Source organism: Galleria mellonella, unplaced genomic scaffold (genome assembly GCF_026898425.1).
Source record: "Galleria mellonella isolate WM207_F2 unplaced genomic scaffold, CSIRO_AGI_GalMel_v1 utg32, whole genome shotgun sequence".
Classification (NCBI taxonomy): domain Eukaryota; kingdom Metazoa; phylum Arthropoda; class Insecta; order Lepidoptera; family Pyralidae; genus Galleria; species Galleria mellonella.
This window is the reverse complement of record NW_026442075.1, coordinates 1,641,460-1,661,687: the sequence shown is the minus strand read 5'-3', so window position 1 is coordinate 1,661,687 and position 20,228 is coordinate 1,641,460. Positions and strand designations below refer to the sequence as shown.

Here is a 20,228-nt window from a genome sequence, read left to right as displayed (position 1 = left end):
GCCTTTCACCAAAATCCTCTAAGGGGGAGGCTTATGTTCAGTAGTGGCCAATTAAAGGCTGATATGATGATAATATGATTGTTCGATCGTTGATCCAATATTTTGTAGTTAACTGTCGTCAGTGGATATTGCGATGACACTTGTTCGGTGAACGCCTGGCAGAGCGCCCGTGAGCGCCTCCTCTACTGATTCAAGCAAAGTGTGAAAGTTTCACAATACATCATATACTGATAGCCTTCCGGAAGCCGTGCTTACCGTGTTCGGTGTGAATAAGAGTGTTCTCCTGTCCATCATTGAGAGGCTGCTGCTCCAAACTGCTAGTGCATCGCTGTGCGTGTTTACCAGCAGTGCTTCGTACATCCGTGGTGAAAGTGAGCCTTAATGTTAGTGGAGCTTCTATTACTTACTAATTTGGACGAGAATCATCCTAGATACACTCATTTAATCCATATGTACAGTCCACATATCCATTCGAACTAGTGGCCTTTAACTAACTTAATGCAACAATCGCACAATGATGATATTGTAAAACATCACCGAAACCTTACTGCGGTTGTCAACCCATTTGCTAAACATGGCAACTACTGGCAAAACACCCAAATAGGAGTAGCAGCAGTGGACAGTTAACAGTGGATTCAATATAATAATTCTCTTACTTATATAAAGCTGCATTACCAATGAGTAACATTGGGCATGTATTATTTTCAAAAATTCTATGCATGGGGCAAAGCCGGGTTGTATCTATTTTTTTTATATAACTTAGAATGGCAAACGAGCTGACGGCCCACCTGATAGAAAGTGGTAACCGTCGCCTATTGACATAAGCAGTACCATGGACATAACAGAGTATACTGTTTCGCCCATGCGTTGCCATTCCTGAGGACTCAGGTATTATTCCTGCGTACCCAGTAAATTCACGCCATATCCTACCCTTCTAACCGAAACACAGCCATGCAAACACAACTGATTTACGGTTGAAACACGAATGGGACAGAGGTACTCAAGCAATCGACTTTTGTACAAAGTCTCCCTCTAGTAAGGCTCTGGTATCGCTAGTAAATAACGTAGGCAGTTATTAAAACAAGTTTATTTTGGCAAAAGAAAATACAGTAGTGAGAAAGGGCAGTCGTTGATTTTGTCACAATAGTGTGGGTCCGATAATTCATCGTAGAGCCACCCTACTTCCTGCACGAACTCTTTCTCGAACACTGGAGCCCTAGAAATAAAGATAATTTATTAAAGCCATCGTGTGAAAGCAGTAGATTTAAGACCTACCGTTTAAGTCATAAGCTGTTAGCGGATATTGCTTATTATATCCTTAAAATTTGTTGTTTTGTTTTATTTTTAATAGTCATTATATCAATTCACATATATTTTTTTTTACTTGGAAACTCAACTTTTGTTCGTAAAGAGCAATAGCTGAGTTTCTTATCCGATCTTCTCAGCTAAAAATGCATTCCGAACTGGGCAGCAGATTCGTAAAGAAAAATATTTTTTAAAAATGCTTATAATTAAGTTTACTTGAATAAATATTATTTCTATTTATTTTGATGGTTGTCAATTTAGTTGTATTTTTTTATGTTTTTTTTTTATACAACTTAGAATGTCAAACAAGCTGACGGCCCACCTGATGGAAAGTGGTAACTGTCGCCAATAGACTGTAAATTCACGCAATATGATCCATGTGAAAATTACTCTCTTGGAGCAAGGATTAGTGAATCAATTCGAATGTGTTCTCTCATTTTCCATGGCACCTGGGTCTTGTGAGGTTTCAGATCCGCCATACGTGAAAACTTTAAATGACAATTACATCTTTCTTGAAGATACATCTTTCATTTTATAGAAATATTACAATTTATTTTCACTAAAGCATAAAAAAACCCAAAAATTATGTATCACCTGCATCTTCCAAATATTACTTTAAGAATCAATAAATTAAATGAACAAAAAGCAATAAATAAATACAGTCAATAATAAATACTTTTGTACCATTTTTTTTTTTCTAAATGAAGTAGATCTGCAGACCTATACAAAGCAAAACGCAGGAAATTGTTCGCAAATGTAGATGTAATGTCCAGGAAATACCTTAAACAATGTTTTGCCTCATAACACCACAGACAATTAAATTAACAACTGATAGATGACTACAATTAACTACACCATATATATATTACAATTCACTATTTATCGATATAATTTTATTGATAGTTACAGCTCTATATTTTTCCTCCACATTAAATCAAATTGAAATATAATATATAAAAGAAAACTTTAATTTTTTCCGGGAAATGTTAATAACTTAATACTAAAGATATATACTTCGATAAACCTAAATATAAAAAAAATAATCTTTTGGGTGGATGAACTGGGCGTCCCGATCGTGTGCGAAATTTAGCTAAAGTTAATTAGGGTATTTTTAACAATCCATTAACGTCCTAGTATTGAACACGGGTCGCCATAAAATAGGATATAGCCTAATAATTACCACGCTGCTAAAGTAGCTTGGTTTTATTTCGTTTCGTTCTCTAGTATGGATGGACTGTATTTTGTGCCCTTATCCCCTCTTACGACTAAAACTGGTTCGAAGACCATAAATCTTTTAATCGTTAATTAACAAGTTAACAATTTGTTAACCTCTAAACTTAACTTTAAAAATTGTTAACGGAATTATAAATTTGTGATTACTTTGCATAAGTATAATTGTGTATCCATGTATAACTTTACAGTTAATTTTATACATCCCCTAGATGAGGCATCCACATCATCACACATCATCATTCCACAGTGATCCTCCATTGACATCAATTTTATGTTATTCGTTTCAGCTCATGTCGTATAACAAGGTCAAGGATATGGCCTGGGATAGAACTGGCTGGAAGAAAGTGCATGAATTAGTTGTACCGACAAGAGGAAACTGTTAAATGAAAAGAGACAGTTTCAGCTCACTCCACATCTTCCTTACGCTATACCGATCTATTTATTTTATTATAAATAGCTGTCTTATTTCCATGCTAACGAATTCAATTTTGTTTATAAGCCCAGAAATAATTGCCGCTACCAATTCACTGGCTCCCTGGCGAAAAAATTGACAACAAGGTTTGTGATCCTCAAGAGACTACAGCATGATACTGGGGAATTCTTCAAAATGATGGGCGATAAAGAGGTTTCTTCAGGATCGGCGACGAGCGTATAATAGACTGCTGTCGTAACCACTCGTGATGACCATCAACAGCATTAAACGCTTTTTGGTGCCGTATGTCTTGATATCCTTTCGCAACAAAGTATGTAGTGGTTCTCAGTGATATAAAAAATAAATAAAAAATCTTAATTGCTTAATACGTAGATACATCAATATTATTACATTGATTTACGTAGACAAAGTTGCAACAAACGGCTACAAATACATTTACTACTACAGCTGTAGGATATTTTTGATATAATTGGATAATAAGACAACGAGCGATCAGCTGGTAAACAGTCATTTTCTTATCAGCCTGATGTTCAATCAAAGAGCATGACATCTTCTGTCAATACACGATACTATAAAGTATATCATAAAAGCGATACGAGCGTTGTTCTTTTTTAATACACGGTGACGCTCCGCCGGTTTTAAAATACCTGTATGTCTCTATCCCTTATATAAAGGGCGTCTGTTCTATGTACAAAATTTTGGCATAATATTATACTGTTACCAAACGCTGTAGTTTACGGATGCTTTGTAAGTTCCTTTACCTTTTTTATACCCACTGTTAATGGATACCTATCTATGTACAGGCTAGAGAAATGCTAAATCTATACCTTTTTTTTATAAAACTTAGAATGGCAATCAAGCTGACGGCCCATCTTGATGCAAAGTGGTAACCGTCGCTTATAGACATGAACAGTACGCATGGACATAACAGATAAAATATACTGTTTCACCCTTATGATTACCAACCATACGAACACTTTTCGCACACATACGTTGCCATTAACACCACAATTATCACAAGAGATAACCGACTCGAATGCGATGTTATTCCTCTGTACGTCCGGCTCCTAAATTCACGCCATATCCGCGTACAGCCCTTCAAACCGAAACACAGCCATGCAAACACAACTGCTTCGTACGATAGAAACACGAATGGGACACAGGTACCGCGCAGCATATTCTGATCGATTTTCTTACCGAAAGAATTTCTGCCTCTATATGTTAATACATATATAAAAATTCACTGTATCCCGATCTTTAAATATGCTAATCTCCGTGAAAATTTTATCATTTTTAAACAATGTATCTGATACTTCGAATTACTTGAAAGATATAGTGTAATTTTTTTCGCGATAAAGAAATTAACCTAGTAAATGGTGATAGGGACATCAAACGATGTTTGCAGAATCCGTTAGTAGCATTATAGGTGTGAAAGATAACTTGCTTGCTGTTCGTTTAATACTGCATATTAAACAGAACTATTTTTAATAAAACAAAAGTTTTTAAGATGATAAGATATTTCGACTTAATTTGCAAATTAAACAAGGACTTTTTTAAACAACAAAATGGGTTTAATATAAATATAAAGAAACTATCTATCTATCTATTCAACTAAGAACAATCCATTAACGTCTTGTCCATAAAATAGGATATAGCCACGCTAAAGATTTTCGAGTCGTTCTCTAGTATGGATTGATTTTGTTCCCTTAATGACCAATAACGTATATAGAATAATAATTAACAAGTTAACAATTTTAACCTAAACTTAACTTAAAAATTGTTAACGGAATTATAAATTTCTGATTACTTTGCATAAGTATAATTGTGTATCCATGTATAACTTTACAGTTAATTTTATACGATAGGACCGCCTATCACACATTCATTCACCGTGATTGTTGACATCAATTTTAATTGCTTGTATCTATAATAAGTTTACTATTGTAATCTTTTGGAGGAAACAATAAAGAGTATCTATCTATCTATCTTAAACGAAGATTACCTTATATTGTATATATTAATTTGACGTCTTTTACAAATTTCAGAACTAAATTAACTCATTAACTCATAGTTTTAGTCTACTAAATCCCAATGTTTTGGCCAGTGAAATATTTAAATTATTTAAAGTGCCTATATGAAACTTTATCGTAATTATTTGTATCTATTTTTTTAATGGATGAAAATGGAATGATAACCCCATTTTCTTATCGCGCTAACGGTATACATCGACGAGGCACCAGTTTTCTGAAGATGATAGATGAGAATGAATGAGCCCAATACACGCTCCGATCGTGTATGCTCTATCCCTTATATAGTCTGTATGTAATGGCATAACCACCATGGTGAATTCGACAAGAATTTTTTAACCATGATGGTTTCTAAGGGGAAATGCTAAACCTATACCTTTTTTTTATAAAACTTAGAATGACAATCAGAGGCCGACCTGATGCAAAGTGGTATATTATAGACATGAACAATGGGGACATAACAGACCATCATTACCTAACAATCCCTTTCCCCCTAAGTTTACTATTGTAATCTTTTGAAAGAAACAATAAAGTGTATCTATTTATCTATCTAGCTTAGTTACTTATAAAAATCATAAATTAAGTCGGGTAATTAATAATATAAATCCACGCATGTCTAAATGTTACGAATCGGAGTTACTTTTATTAAATAACGATCCTATAGCCACATAAACATTGCATATATGGGATAGAGCCCTTGGATAGCTGTAAAGCGTATTTTAAATAAAATAAAAATTCTAACAGTTGCTTCTATTTATATAATGGAATGTGAAATATTCATAAAGACACAGCCACAAATATTTCCAACAAATTTCCAACAAAATAATTCACTTTCAATCAACACTTTCATCAGCAAATATTTCCTGTTTAATAATTTGAAAGTGTAAATGCTATATTATTGCTGTCACTCTGTGAAAATAATATTGTAATTCCGCGCATGTTAAATTAAAAGTGATTACTCGCGCGGTTAGCTATCAATAGGTACTTTCACGGATTCTTAGCTGTGATATCGAGCTTAGGTTCAGCATTTTTATACAAATGTAAATCTTCTTGATAACTACTTTATTTATATTTTTTTTTTAGATAAAAATTGATAAATCGGAATAATATAATTCCGCCTGCGCTATCGGAGTTATACGCTGGCGGAGTACCATATGACAGAACCCTGATAGGTGAGAAAATAAAATAAAAATTCTAACAGTTGCCCTATTATGGATGTGAAATATTCATCAAGACACAGCCACAAATTAATCATGAAATAATTCACTTTCAACACTTTCATCAGCAAATATTTCCTGTTTAATAATTTGAAAGTGTAAATGCTATATTATTGCTGTCACTCTGTGAAAATAATATTGTAATTCCGCGCATGTTAAATTAAAAGTGATTAATGGGATTCTCAGTCTCCATTCTAACAATCCCGTTCAGCATTTTTATACAAATGTAAATCTTCTTGATAACTACTTTATTTATATTAAAAATTCTAATATATTATACTGTCAATATTGTTCTCAAAATGGAAAGTTGTTGAAAAATTAATATTATACTAAAAATTAATTCTTGAGATGATTAAAAATGCTTGCTATATTAATTTCTTTATTAAAACACAAAGGTAGCAAACAACTCTTCTGATGGTAAACGGTTACTGTACAAGGACGCCAGCAAAACTAGAAGTATCATACGTACGTTGCCAACCCTGAAGAAACCTTAATATATCCTTTTTGAAAAACATTTTTCAATTATTTGTCAACTGCGTTTTCATTTTGATCTAATAGCGCCAAATTAGAAGACTTTTGATTTTATCCGTATTTATGACAGCTCTTTTTTATACAACTTAGAATGGCAAACAAACTGACGGCCCACCTGATGGAAAATGGTAACCATCGCCTATAGACATGAGCAGTACCATGAACATAACAGAATATACTGTTTCTCCAATGATACCCTCCATACGTTGCCATTCCTGAGCACTCAGGTGTTATTCCTCTGTACCTTGTAAATTCACGCTATATCCCATTCTTCAAACCGAAACACATCCATGTCAACACAACTGCTTTATGGTTGAAACACGAATGGAACAGAGGTGCCCAAGCAAACGACTTTTGTACAAAGAGGGAGGGACCCTCAGGTCTGCTCTAGAACTACTCAAAATCAATTAATTTATGAACAATATAATTGCTCTTTACTGAACCAATTTGACTCATTTAGGGATTAATAAATGTACCTATTTATTATAAATAATATTCTGATTAATACATACTCAAAATTTGTGAACAGACATGAAAATTTTCTGCAGTTCATGGTATAACATAAGTTAACAGTGAGAAAGGTCTTTTAATCTATTCCCATGGGAACTCTCAGCTAATGTACCTCTAAGTTGGTTCATTACAGACAAAGGAGTCACAATTAATAAAGAGTTCAAATGTGACAAGATAATGATGCTCCATCACTAGGGTAAACCCTCGGTAGGGAAGACATTAGTAAACACAAAATGAAAAATGCGATTTAATTGAGAATTTAAAAGTCGTTTAAAAAATTACGAAGTTCTTAACAAGATTTAATATTTAATATTCCATTATTTTTATTTATTTAAACTTAATAACTTACTAATAATTTAGTACATAATAGATAGACAAAAAAAATTATGAGATATTTCACAATTGGCTTACTGAAAAATGTTTTTATTCACTTAAACTATTTTAATGTAAAATTTTAAGTACACGTTTCAAATTAAATATTTGCGCGTTATACGGTTGAATGCAGAAATTTTAATTTAATGATAAATACTTCTAATGTAAGAACATGTATTCAAGTAAATAAAGTTATCATTCATTTAATAATTCAATATTGGTATATATAAATAAACAGAGAGAGAGACTTTGTACAAAAGTCGTTTGGTTAGGCACTGTCCTATTCGTGTTTCTACTGTAAAACAGTTGTTTACATGGCTGTGTTTTGGTTTGAAGGGTGGGATATGGTAGTGAATTTACAGGGCACAGAGGAATAACACCTGAATACTCAGGAATGTCAACGCATGGGGGTATCATGCGCGAAACAGTATACTCTGTTATGTCCAATTGTCCATGGTACAGGTATCAGGTTGGACGTCAGCTTGTTCGTCATTCTAAGTTGTATAAAAAAAATAAATGAAGATATTAAAAAATAAAATACAATTGAATTACCTTTCTTTAGATGTCGGTTGAAAATTACATAAAAAGTCGTAAAATACATTAGGTCCAGGAAAAAGTACGCATATAAAAGCACTTCATAATCTTTATAGTAACAAAACACAGGTTAACAATAGAAAAAGGGTTGCTACTTTTCTCGACTGAGCCCTATAAATCGTGGTCAGGTTAGGGGCCAGCGAGCTGCTAGTGGAACCAATTACGTAAATAATTTATTAGAGTGTCGTGTATGTAAAGGTCTATGTAAAGTGGCGTGGTTCCGTACAACGGTGCACATAAACCCCTAAGTGATGTGTAGTTTGGTAAATTTCCCATTGTGTTCTTGACTTGATTCAGAGTTCATTATCACCTCATTGCTGGACTGGGTATCTCATCCTAAGAACAAGATATTATGGTATTACCACGCAAGTCTTAAATAGGTTTTTACTTTAAGTTTTCCTCCTTTACATATATTTATTGTATTGTATTGTATTGTATTGTAAAATCTTTATTGTACATAACTCAGATTAAACACTGGTAAATGATTTAATATACAATGGCGGACTTATCCGATAAAGGGATCTCTTACAGTCAACCTTTGAGAAGCTGAAAGCAAACTGTAGAATGTATAAGGGTAATAACCGTACAATTAAAGATACATATTGCTGTTTATGACAGTTATCTCTTATAATATCACAAATATTGTATTTTTGTCGACACACACATTTTCCATCAGTAGGCTATTAAAATTTTGCAGTTCCTACCCATCTCTGCAATTTGATGCTATACTAATGTAATTATTAATATATTTTATCAACAAAATTGTAAGGTTATGATTATAAAAAAATATGGCTCTCAATTTGCCGCCCTTAACACTTAAAGCCTGATTTTTTAAATCAAATTAAAAAATATATAAGTGTACCCTGTACTGTTTTTAACAATGGGGAAAAATAGTTAAAAAATCAAAACGATATTTTTATATATTTATTTTGAAAAAAAAACATTTGGTAACATGTAAACGCACAAAAATTAAAATAATAATCGATTATAGGAGCCCAATGCGATTTATAACCCCGGTATCAAATTTGAAAATTCAAGTATTTAAGGGTTAAAATCTATCGCTGTATGCTCTAGCCTATTCAGTGTGCTGGTAAAGCGACCACTGATTTTTAGTACGTCATATGAAAGACCTGTGTTCTGTAGTGAGGGGAGATTATATGTGGATATATTCCAGTTTTTGCTGTATGTTCTTTCTTTTTATCAATAACTCCCCTTTTATGAAATAAAGTGCAAATAAATGCTTTTATAGCTAAAGGTTCTTGAATGGCGACGGCGTACGGGTAATCGCAGTGTAAGACGACGACACTAGAGAAGTGACAACTTGAAATAAATTGCTGGGAGTCAGTGGATGCATGTGGCTCAAGACCATTCTTTATGGCAGTCCATGGGGGAGGCTTATGTCCAACAGTGGACGGATAATGGCTGAAATAATGATGATGACGATAAAACGCTTTGATACTTCTTCTGTACATATAACGAAACTGTGTTTAGACTCTGTCGGTGCATATATCATTAAAAAACTACTAGATTTTAGTGAGACTTATTGTGGAAATAAATTACTTAGTATTTGATTAGTAACTCATAAGATATTTTCGTCATATAGTTTCGATATTATATGGGCCACCCTTTCCTTTTCCATGGGTACCGTAAGAAGCGACTAAGGGATGGGCATCAATGTTTGTCTTAGAACATCATCAAAACCTTAACCTCATCGTCAACCCGCCTACCAGGGGGGAAGGAATTTTTAGCAATGGAGTTTAACAGCCCCATTTCTAGCAATATGCCTTATTAGGTCGACCTCCACTTGGTTCCCCCTAGAAACCATCGTAAACAATTCTTGTTGAATTCGTCACGATGGGCTAACTGACATGCTTCATCCTCACCTATCATCCTTCACTGATGCCCCGCCGGTGTATACCGATAGCGCAGATGGGGTTACCATTCCATTATCACCCATTAAAAAAAAACCACTTACCAAACATAACAGTTTTTTTTAACAGTTTGTGATTTCTGTCTCTGTCTTTGAAGCGACAACTTTCTCATCTTTTTGTATTTATATCGGTGAAATTTTAACTGTGTGTGTGCGTGTTTTTTTCTATTCTCTATTGGTTTTATTAATGTTAGGACTTCCTTATTCGTTAGTTTTTCTGTCCAGCTTATCCATTCCATTCTCCTCTACACTGTCCACATTTCGAATATCTGTTTTTCCTTTAACGTCATTGCCCATGTTTCATACCCATATGTATACCATAATGCTATGCTCCAAATATAAGTATTTTTTTAAATTTTTTAAAGATTATTTTTGATAACTACATGAGACAGATAAAAGAAACACTAGGTGTCATGTCGTATAAGGAGGTCAAAGATATGACCTGGGACAGAACTGTTTGGAAGAAGATGCATGAATTAGCTGCACCGACAAGAGGAAACTCTTAAATGATAAGAAGTATTTTTTTATGCAGAATACCATATACTTGCAAGTGTAAAATTCCCATGTCGCTACCAATAAATGACATATCCAATTCCCATGGGAAAATTCAAGGATTTGCCGCGCGAGCGATGTCGCGAGCACAGCCAGTGGGTAATAAATGTGCGCTCCCAGAGAGTTGGCGCGTCTTTAGGTGACAGTATGATGCATCGCATGCCGCCAAAGAATATTGCACTTACATTCTTCTAAAGCAAGAGTTTGTAAAAAGAAATTGCCATTCTTTATGTAACGACCTTGGTAGCGTAGTGACTTAAGTCGCAGGTTCGATTCCCACAGAATACAAATATTTGTATAATAATACGAAACTTAATAAAATTCGCTTGTCTGTATTGGTCTGGATTAGACAGGAGTAATATATTGGAATACGAGGCGAAAGGGATTGTTAGTGATGGAGACAGAATCCCATTGCTAGCAATATACCCAACCAGGTCGACCTCCTCGCGGTTCCCCTTGGAAACTATCATGGTTAATTCCTGATGAATTCATCATGATAGGCTAACTAGCCTGTTTTCATTCTCATCTATTACCCTTCACTGGTGCTCCGCCAGCGTATCCCGTTAGCGCAGGCGGGGTTACCATACCATTTTCACCTATCAAATATATATATATATATATATATATTGGAATACTGATCCGATATCTATATATTGGGTTCCTGTGGACAGTAATGATAAAAAAGGTCATTGCCCATTTCGATATCGCCCATATCAGTCGGATATCTATTTTCGAATATATTAAAAGTCTGTTATCCAAAATTATTTTTCGAATAACAGTCTTTCAACATGTTTGTTATTGAACCAATATACCGATATTGTAACTAATATATATAGATATTTCTATATATTACCTACCCCTATTCTGGATGTTTTTATACGTTATATGTAGTTATGTATTTAAGTATTTTCTATCAATGTATCTATTATGTAAGTTCTATTTAATTTAGGAATAAATGGTGTTATGTAATATGTCTAAGGGTATTAATGTATTTAGGCTAGTTATATGGCAAGACTGGGATCGCCATTGGTTACCTTTTCAAACCGATTTATGAAGTTTTTTTTTTATTGTATCGGTATTTTACCACGTTCACATCTAACGCGTTGTTTGTAAGGAAAAAAGGGATTATTAGTAATGCAGACCTCTAGTCTTGCTAGCAATATACCCTAGCAGGTCGACCTCCACGTGGTTTCCTGGAAACCATCGTGCTGAATTCCAAGTGTCTTCATCACGATAGGCTAACTGACCTGCCTGATTTTCATCTATCATCACTCACTGGTGCCCCGCCAGTGTATACCGTTAGCGCAGGTGGTGTTACCATTCCATTATCATCCATTAAAAAAACGCAATGTTTGTTATTATTTTATCACAAGAATTTAAGTGACAGTATAATGCATTGCATGCCACCAAAAAATAGATACTGTGCGTATATTCTTCTCAAAGCATGTAAAAAGGAATTACACTTTCTTATTTAAGCTCCCGTGGCGGGATCGTAAAAATAGAATCTTTATAAATTGATGGCGTCCATCACTGTTTCTTGTTTCCTTTTTTAAACCGAGTTACTAGGTTTTTAACATAGCTCTATTTTTGCATTGTTGTTCGATACTTCAATATCTTCACTATTATTGAATCAATTTCTATATATTTTTGTTCCTATATTAGTTTGCTTAATAATTATTTGTTGGATTTTTTAAAACAATTTTCATTTTTATTGACAAAACGAAACACAATATTGACGTATCTAAACCTTTTTAATTAAAAATGAAGTTAAAATAATTTCCTTTTTATGATAGGGATCGCTCTTTTTCTCATGGGTGTCGTAAAAAGCAACTAAGAGAATTTAATGGACAAGGAATGAGCAGCAGTGTATTAAAAAATCATCAAAAGCCAAACTGCGATTGTCAATTGGTCTGTCAAGCGTCTTGCAACTTCTTGCAAATTTCCCCCAATATTAAACTGCTATAAGGAACGCTCGCATTTCTTGTCTTTGGGAAAGCCTATGTTCAGCAATTGATAAATAACGACTAAAATGTTTTTATATATGTTTGTATATGATAATATTTATATAATAGTGCGCCACCTACCCTTTGTCTTTTTCTCAATGTCCTCTACCCAAAGGTTGTCTGGAAGAGATTGCTTAAAGCGATAAGGCCGCCTTTTGTATCACTTCTCATTAATATTTACTGTATTTGTTATTTCTCTTTTTACTTGGTGCAATAAAGTGTAAATAATAATAATAATAATAAAATGATATGGATAACGTACCTATTTATTCACAAAAATTATATCAAGATAGATTTTTAGTTAGAATAAAGAAGTATGATGTAAATGCACTATCAACATACATTGCAATACTAAGCTAATAGGTTAAATGATTGATAAAATATACCCTGAAAATACAAGACTCGAGTTGCTCTGATATTGAAAATGGATAATCCGACCGAGTGGAAATGTCACGTACGCGGATTATAACGTAATTAGAGTGATAGGAGAACGATACAGGTACCTACAATGTACGCGGATTGGAGAGACGTCAACGATGTACAATTTTAATTAGTTACTTATTCGATTTAGCAGTCATAAAATTTAAATATTAACGGTTTTCTTTACCCTTAATATGTATAAATTAATACATTTTTATCTCAATTATTTATTTGTATTAAACGCGTCGAAATTTTAACTCTGGAGTAAATTCTGAAGTATTATTTTCTATATTTAAAATACAGCATAGAATGGGCCACCCCTTCCTCTCCCGTGGGTATCGTAAGAAGCGACTAAGGAAGGGCGAGGGATGGGTAGCAACATGTCTCTTAAAATATCTCCAAAACCTAACTGCGGTTGTCAATCTGTCAGCCAAACGTGGCAACTACTGGCAAAACCCCCCAAGGGGGAGGCTATTGATCAGCAGTGGACAGCTAAAAGCTGATATGATGATGATGAAAATTTGATAATGATATTACAGCGCAATAATTATCCTAAGGACTAGTATAAACTTTTTAGTACAATTTGAAATATTTTAGTAGAATTTCGTTTAAGAATTGTATTGTAATCTTAAATGAAATATTATAATAAATTTTAAATTAAATGTGTTAACCAATTTTAAAATTAATATTTTAGTATTATTCTTGTTACTATGGCACATACATGAATGGAAAATTTTTTTTACTTCTATTATATATTTTGTTTTTTTTTTTTGTATATGTATTATTTTATCTCTTCTTACTGTATATGTCTATGTCTGTCGTTATTTGTGTGCTGTAAATAATGCAAATAAATTATGTATCTATCTATCTATTTATTAATATCCATTAATTAAGTATATTTTTATTTTTGTAAATGTTTAGAATGCTTAATCGATTTTAAAATGAATGAGATTCTCAATTCATCTGTACTTTTTTATATATGTTACCCGATTTTTTTGCCAATTTAAAACCGATTTTGATAAATCTTTTGTAATAGATTTTACTCCCCTATATTAGTCCCATCTGTCTCTTTTATTTGTCCCCATTTGGCTATTTAGACTATACACATTGTGCAAGGGGCTTGTTTGAATCGATTCCGTATGTTGGATGAGCATTTGGCATTCCATTGTTTCTGCCTACCCTAATGGGAAACAGGCGTAACAGATAAATTCAAATATATATTTATTCAAATGAACTCGTTTACAAGCTCTTTTAAATCGTAATTTTTTTTTTATTCTACTACAGGGTTTGGGCAGTTATTTATTAAAAAGAGCCCGCAAGAAACTCAACAATTACTTTTTTAAATCTCTGTTAGCACATGTGTATATATTATAAATTATAATAATGTATATATGTACCTATGTTATGCACAACTACTATAAATACATACACTTGGAAATTAAACCCATCTGCTTTTTTTACACTGGTAAAATTATTTTCATAATATTATGTATATGTATAATATACCATAGTATATATATATATATATATATATATATATGCCAATATATATATTTCAGGTTTCAGCTGCTTCCATATACAAGCTATTATATACCATCATCCCAAACTCGACTTGATTTATCGCAAACATAAAATCTTACGCGAGTCGTTAAATAATTCTGGGATACTTACGCAAATATTGCCCTCAATATGTCATGAACTAATGATTTCCCAGGAGGAGCCAAGTACACCTTCGCCTCGCATACGCTTTTGAGGATACAAGCCCGTCCGTTCAGGTTGTGGCTAAATATATAAAAATAATTCCCTTTAATTTAATACATTTAAAAATTTAAAAGTTATTTATTATTTTAAATTGACGTGAAAATTAATAATATATTTTAACGTAATTAGATTCTAAGATAAAAGAAAAAAATGCTTAAAATAAGAAGTGAGATTGATTCCGAGAAACTGTCCCTGCACAAAATAAAATAAAATCTAATCAAAATAATGTATAAATAGCAAAATTATTCATTTCTTTTATATGTAACTTCTTATTTGTTGTTTGCCAAACATATATTCATTCATTCATTTCAGCCATTATCCGTCTACTGCTGGACACAAGCCTCCCACATAGACTGCCATAAAGAACGGTCCTGAGCCACCTACATCCACTAACTCCCTGCAATGCATTTCAGGTCGTCAATCCATCTAGTGGAGGGTCTTCCTACACTGCGTTTACCCGTACGCGGTCGCCACTCAAGAACCTTTCTTCCCTATCAGTTGTTGACTCTTTGATCTATGTGACCAGCCCATTCTCACTTCAGCTTGCTTATCCTTCGGGCTATGTCGGTTATTTTGGTTCTTTTGAGGATATCCTCGTTTCGAAATCTATCACGCAAAGAGATTTCGAGCATAGCCCTCTCCATAGCCCGCTGAGCGACTTGTAGCTTTTGCATACGGGCAATCTCTCTCCCATAAGTCATCACTGGCATCCAGTGATTGCCAAACATAATATATATATATATATATATATATATATATATATATATATATATATATATATATATATTTATATTTACACCAACTTTAAAAAGAAGGAGGTTCACAATTCAGTTATATATTTCTGTGAATATCAATTCAGTAGTTTAATTTTGAAATCAAATAACTGGTCTTGACTCAATTGTAGTCAGTTTTTTTGCTATAATCTTTATTTAATATTCATAAATTTTTTAAACTATGACACAGTATATAAACTGACGGCTTAACAACATCATGAACACGACAGAATGTGACGCCCAAATCTAAATATATTTTGTACTAGTTTTTACTTACATACGTAGCTTCGCTCACTCTTAACTTTGATTTGAACCAAGAGCCTAAATCTAACATTACACGTGTCTAACTTCTAAACCTACGAAATTCCATACAAATTTTCACCCCCTTTTACTCTCTTAGAGGGTGAATTTTCGAAAGTCCCTTCTTAGAATTCAACTAAGTTATTTAAAGAACCTGTCTACGAAGTTTTAGAATTCTAGACTCAGCGCTTTGAGCTGTGCGTTGACATATAGGTCAGTCATTCAACAGGCATCCGCTTTTACTCATACATGTACATACTCAATAATCACATTTTTGGAATTAAATGTTAAATCCCTTAATACCCTGAATTTAACTGCAATATTCCAACCTTCTACCGTAAAAGGACAATGCAAGCACAATCGCTTCACGCTAGAAACACCAGTGAGACAGAGGTACCCAAGAAAACGACTTTTATACAAAGCATTCTTTTATAATTAAAAATATTGGCAACGCATGAGTTATTTTGATCTTGCAAACATTCATTATCAAATACAAATCGTGCACTTGATTACCTCTCGATTATATGGAAAAAATACTTACAGATTTATGGCGTTCTCCATTCCCTCCCATAATTGTCGTATCTGTCGACGGTGTAACTTCCTTCTCTGATGTTTGAGTGTGAAGTTCGAATCCGGTAGTGGAAACATGACGTCTATTTCCAATGCTATATTCCATCCTGATGGTGCGTGGGTCATTATTGCCTTAACAACTGACATGGTAAGCTGAAATATTTTAAATAGTAAACAGAACTTCATTATAATATTAATTTTTAAATATAGCAGTGAAATTACAGGGTACGAAGACAAGATCTTAGTCGTCAGGAATGGCAAAACACGAAGGGTATCACGAGTGACACAGTATACTCTGTTATGTCCATGATACTATTTATGTCTATATAAATAGGCGACGATTAAAATTTTCCTTAAATGGACCGTCGGCTTGTTTTCCATTCTAAGTGGTATAAATTTCATGACTTAAGGTGCTGATACCTCGCCAGCGTAAACCATTGTAACAAGACGAGTATGTGACCAAGAGGAGAGTAAACTATCCCAATCGTCTATCAGCTTTTAGCTGTAAACAAACTGATAGCCTACTTGATGGAAAGTGGTAACCGTCGACTATAGACATGAGCAGTACCATGGATATAACAGAGTATACTGTTTCGCCCATGATACCCCCTGTACGCTACCATTCCTGAGGACTCAGGTGTTATTCCTCTGTACCTTGTAAATTCACTAATATATCCTATCCTTCAAACCGAAACACAGTCATGCAAATACAACTGCTTTATGGTAGAAACACGAATGGGACAGAGGTGCCCAAGCGAACGACTTTTCTACAGTCTCCCTCTTGTAATATAAACTAAACTGACCTGAACCGATTTAAATATCATATTTAAGTATCCTTTCACATTTAAAATATTGTAAAATTTAACATTTTACAAAATTATTTTCCAAATCGATTTATAACTGACGGAGTTATAAAGTAACAAACATAAAAAAGATACGACTGAATTGAGAATCTCTTTCTTTTAGTACTTAGTTGAAATTGCAGTCTAATTAAAAATTAAAACAAATTTTAAATTATTCATACGAGTATTATAAAAACTGACTCTCACACATAAATTGACAACAATTTTTATAATCATAAAAAAAAAGAAATTACAATCATATTGCTTCTGTCTGGAAATACAAGATGTCTCCTTTTTCTTGATAATTCTATAGAATTCCTCACATTTGGACAGGCCTCTTTTGTTTTCACAGTTTCACATACAATTGTCAAGAACAAAAACAACACTGAGAAGAAAACGAGCAGGCGGATTCTCTCGTGCATTTCGATTTATATTTCACTTACTTATAAGTAATATTATGTTCATACACATACAATGTTGTACCTACATTGTAGTAAATCACGTGATATCACGTGCGTTGCATCGGTAGTTGTCTTTAACAGGTCTTCACATGTTTTCGTTAGATTTATATAGATAATCCCTTCTGAAATTTATTTCTCATAGGTACTTTGTTTTATTGTTAATATTACTTTTAAACTTGGTTTTAACTATTTCTTTCTCCCTTTTTTAGTATTGACTTGTCACATTTTTAATCATTCCAATCCATACTAAAGTACCTGGAAAAAATCACTATTTAGCGATAACGCCTATTGTTGCCTCTTTAACTTGCTTTTATGTAATTAATTATTAATAGTATTTGCGTCATTTTCAAAAATGTAATAAATCACTGATAAAAGCCCTTAGGCCAAAAAATCACTGATGGTGGATGTAACACGAATCTCAATACACTACAGTGACTGTTTACCATCAAACGGGCTGTGTGCTTATTTGCCATCTTTGTGGTATAAAAAAAGAGACAAAAAATCTATCTAAATAATAATTTTATCATGGACATAATTTTTTTTTATACGACTTAGAATGGCAAACAAGCTGGCGGCCCACCTGATGGAAAGTGGTAACCGTCGCCTATAGACATGAGCAGTACCATGGACATAACAGAGTATACTGTATCGCCCATGATACCCCCATGCGTTGCCATTCCTGAGGACTCAGGTGTTATTCCTCTGTACCCTGTAAATTCACGCCATATCCCACCCTTCAAACCGAAACACAGCCATGCAAACACAACTGCTTCACGGTAGAAACACGAATGGGATAGAGGTACCCGAGCAATCGACTTTTGTACAAAGTCTCCCTCTGGTGAGAATATTCATACAAAGACTATTTTATCAAGAGATTCTTTGAGCTTGTTTAATAGAATCATTCTGAAACATTTCCCTCCTTTCGTGCGCAGTTGAATAAATTATTTATGGCGTTTAATGCAGCACTTACCATAACCTGTTATAGATGTTTTTCATCGTAGTTATAAAATAATAAAATTAAATTATATAATATATTATAATGTAATATAATAAAATTGTAACTAGAAGATGGTACATGGGAGATGTTTACGAAAAAAAATTATAAAAGCAATAGAATTTAAAACAATATTTTTTAGAAATTTTGTCTGTCTGCTTGTATGTTTGTTCCGATATCACGCAATAAATACTCCATCAAATTGGATACAGTTTTCACAGTTATATTCTTCGAGGTCTACTTTAAAATCTGGTATATGTTTATCTTGATATACTATCTAGAAATAGTCTATGTAGTTATTTATTCTACAATTAAAATACTAGAGTACCTACGAAATAACGGGAAAAAAGCTAATAAATAATAGATTTAGTATTAACATAACAATATCCACACTAAACCTACCTTGCCGAGAGATTCTTGAACTTGTTCAGTGACCCGGGATGTTTGATCAAAGAATTAGACTGCGACAGCTGCCCCCCCTCCCCTCACTCATTAGCTTAGTCACGTTTCACACCATCTTGACATTTCTACGTAAAGCTATTCAAATTTCGATTCTCTCGCTTTGATTTAAAGATATTATTTCAATAAATGTGTTCACTACAAATCTATCGGATTGTATTGTTTTGCAATAATTCATGCAAATCAGTAAATTATATTACCAAATATTCGACATTCTCCATTATGTGAATTGACGTCATTCTAATATAGATTTTTATATTTCATTTCTAAAATATACAATTACGCCTAAGGGAATTTTCTTTATATAATTTTCTTGTCCTTATTTTAGCGAGCTTATTTTCACTGGGAAATACTTTTGTGTAAGTTAATATATATATATATATATATATATAGTAGCTTTTAAAGGCTGTATAAATGTAAAACAACACCGCATCCCTGAACTCTCACATTTAATCTATTATACTTAATGTCTCTTATTAAAATAATTATACCTTCGTTGTGACTTCTGTAATCGCTGTTTTTTTTTTATTTATTTTATACTACGCATTTTTATCGTGAATTTGAAATTAATTTCAACCGACTTCAAAAAGGCAGAAGTTCTCAATTTGGGTGGACTTTTTGTTTGTTACCTCATAACTTTCTCACAGTTCTAAACCGATTTAAAATTATTTTTTATTTGAAGGGATATACTTACAGATTGGTTCCATTGATATTTTATCAAAGTTGTTTAAGTTTACCACAAAGTGATTTACAGGGCACAGAGAAATAACACCTTACTCCTCAGGAATAGCAACGCATGGGGGGTATCATAAGCGAAACAGTATATCTGTTGCCCATGGTACTGCTCATGTCTATAGGCGACGGATTACTACGTTCCATCAGGTGGGCCGTCAGCTTATTTGTCATTCTAAGTTGCATAATAAATCTTAAGTATGATGATT

The 20,228-nt window shown here is 33.3% G+C and overlaps 1 protein-coding gene across 2 annotated transcripts; it reads right to left on the bottom strand.

The window, feature by feature from the left end:
• Positions 1-1,078: 1,078 nt before the first annotated feature.
• On the bottom strand, positions 1,079-17,802 carry LOC113510838 (uncharacterized). Of its 2 annotated transcripts, XM_026894373.3 has the most exons (4): positions 17,628-17,802; positions 16,503-16,684; positions 14,799-14,909; positions 1,079-1,216 (listed from the first exon to the last, which is right to left on the bottom strand). In XM_026894373.3, the coding sequence occupies exons 1-4, from the start codon at positions 17,793-17,795 to the stop codon at positions 1,087-1,089; spliced, it is 591 nt and encodes a 196-aa protein (XP_026750174.1). In that variant the 5' UTR covers positions 17,796-17,802; the 3' UTR covers positions 1,079-1,086. The 2 variants fall into 2 exon arrangements, with proteins under 2 accessions (XP_026750174.1, XP_052752272.1); XM_052896312.1 differs by lacking the exon at positions 14,799-14,909.
• Positions 17,803-20,228: the final 2,426 nt, after the last annotated feature.

What these genes read in the sequence shown, in the direction of transcription:
- LOC113510838 (XM_026894373.3), bottom strand. Translation starts at nt 17,795, where the DNA reads ATGCACGAGAGAATCCGCCTGCTCGTTTTCTTCTCAGTGTTGTTTTTG. An exon ending in CAGACAGAAGCAATATGATT is followed by an intron (nt 16,685 to 17,627) that starts GTAATTTCTTTT and finishes AAAATATTTCAG; the next exon opens with CTTACCATGTCAGTTGTTAA. An exon ending in ATATTGAGGGCAATATTTGC is followed by an intron (nt 1,217 to 14,798) that starts GTAAGTATCCCA and finishes CTTTATTTCTAG; the next exon opens with GGCTCCAGTGTTCGAGAAAG.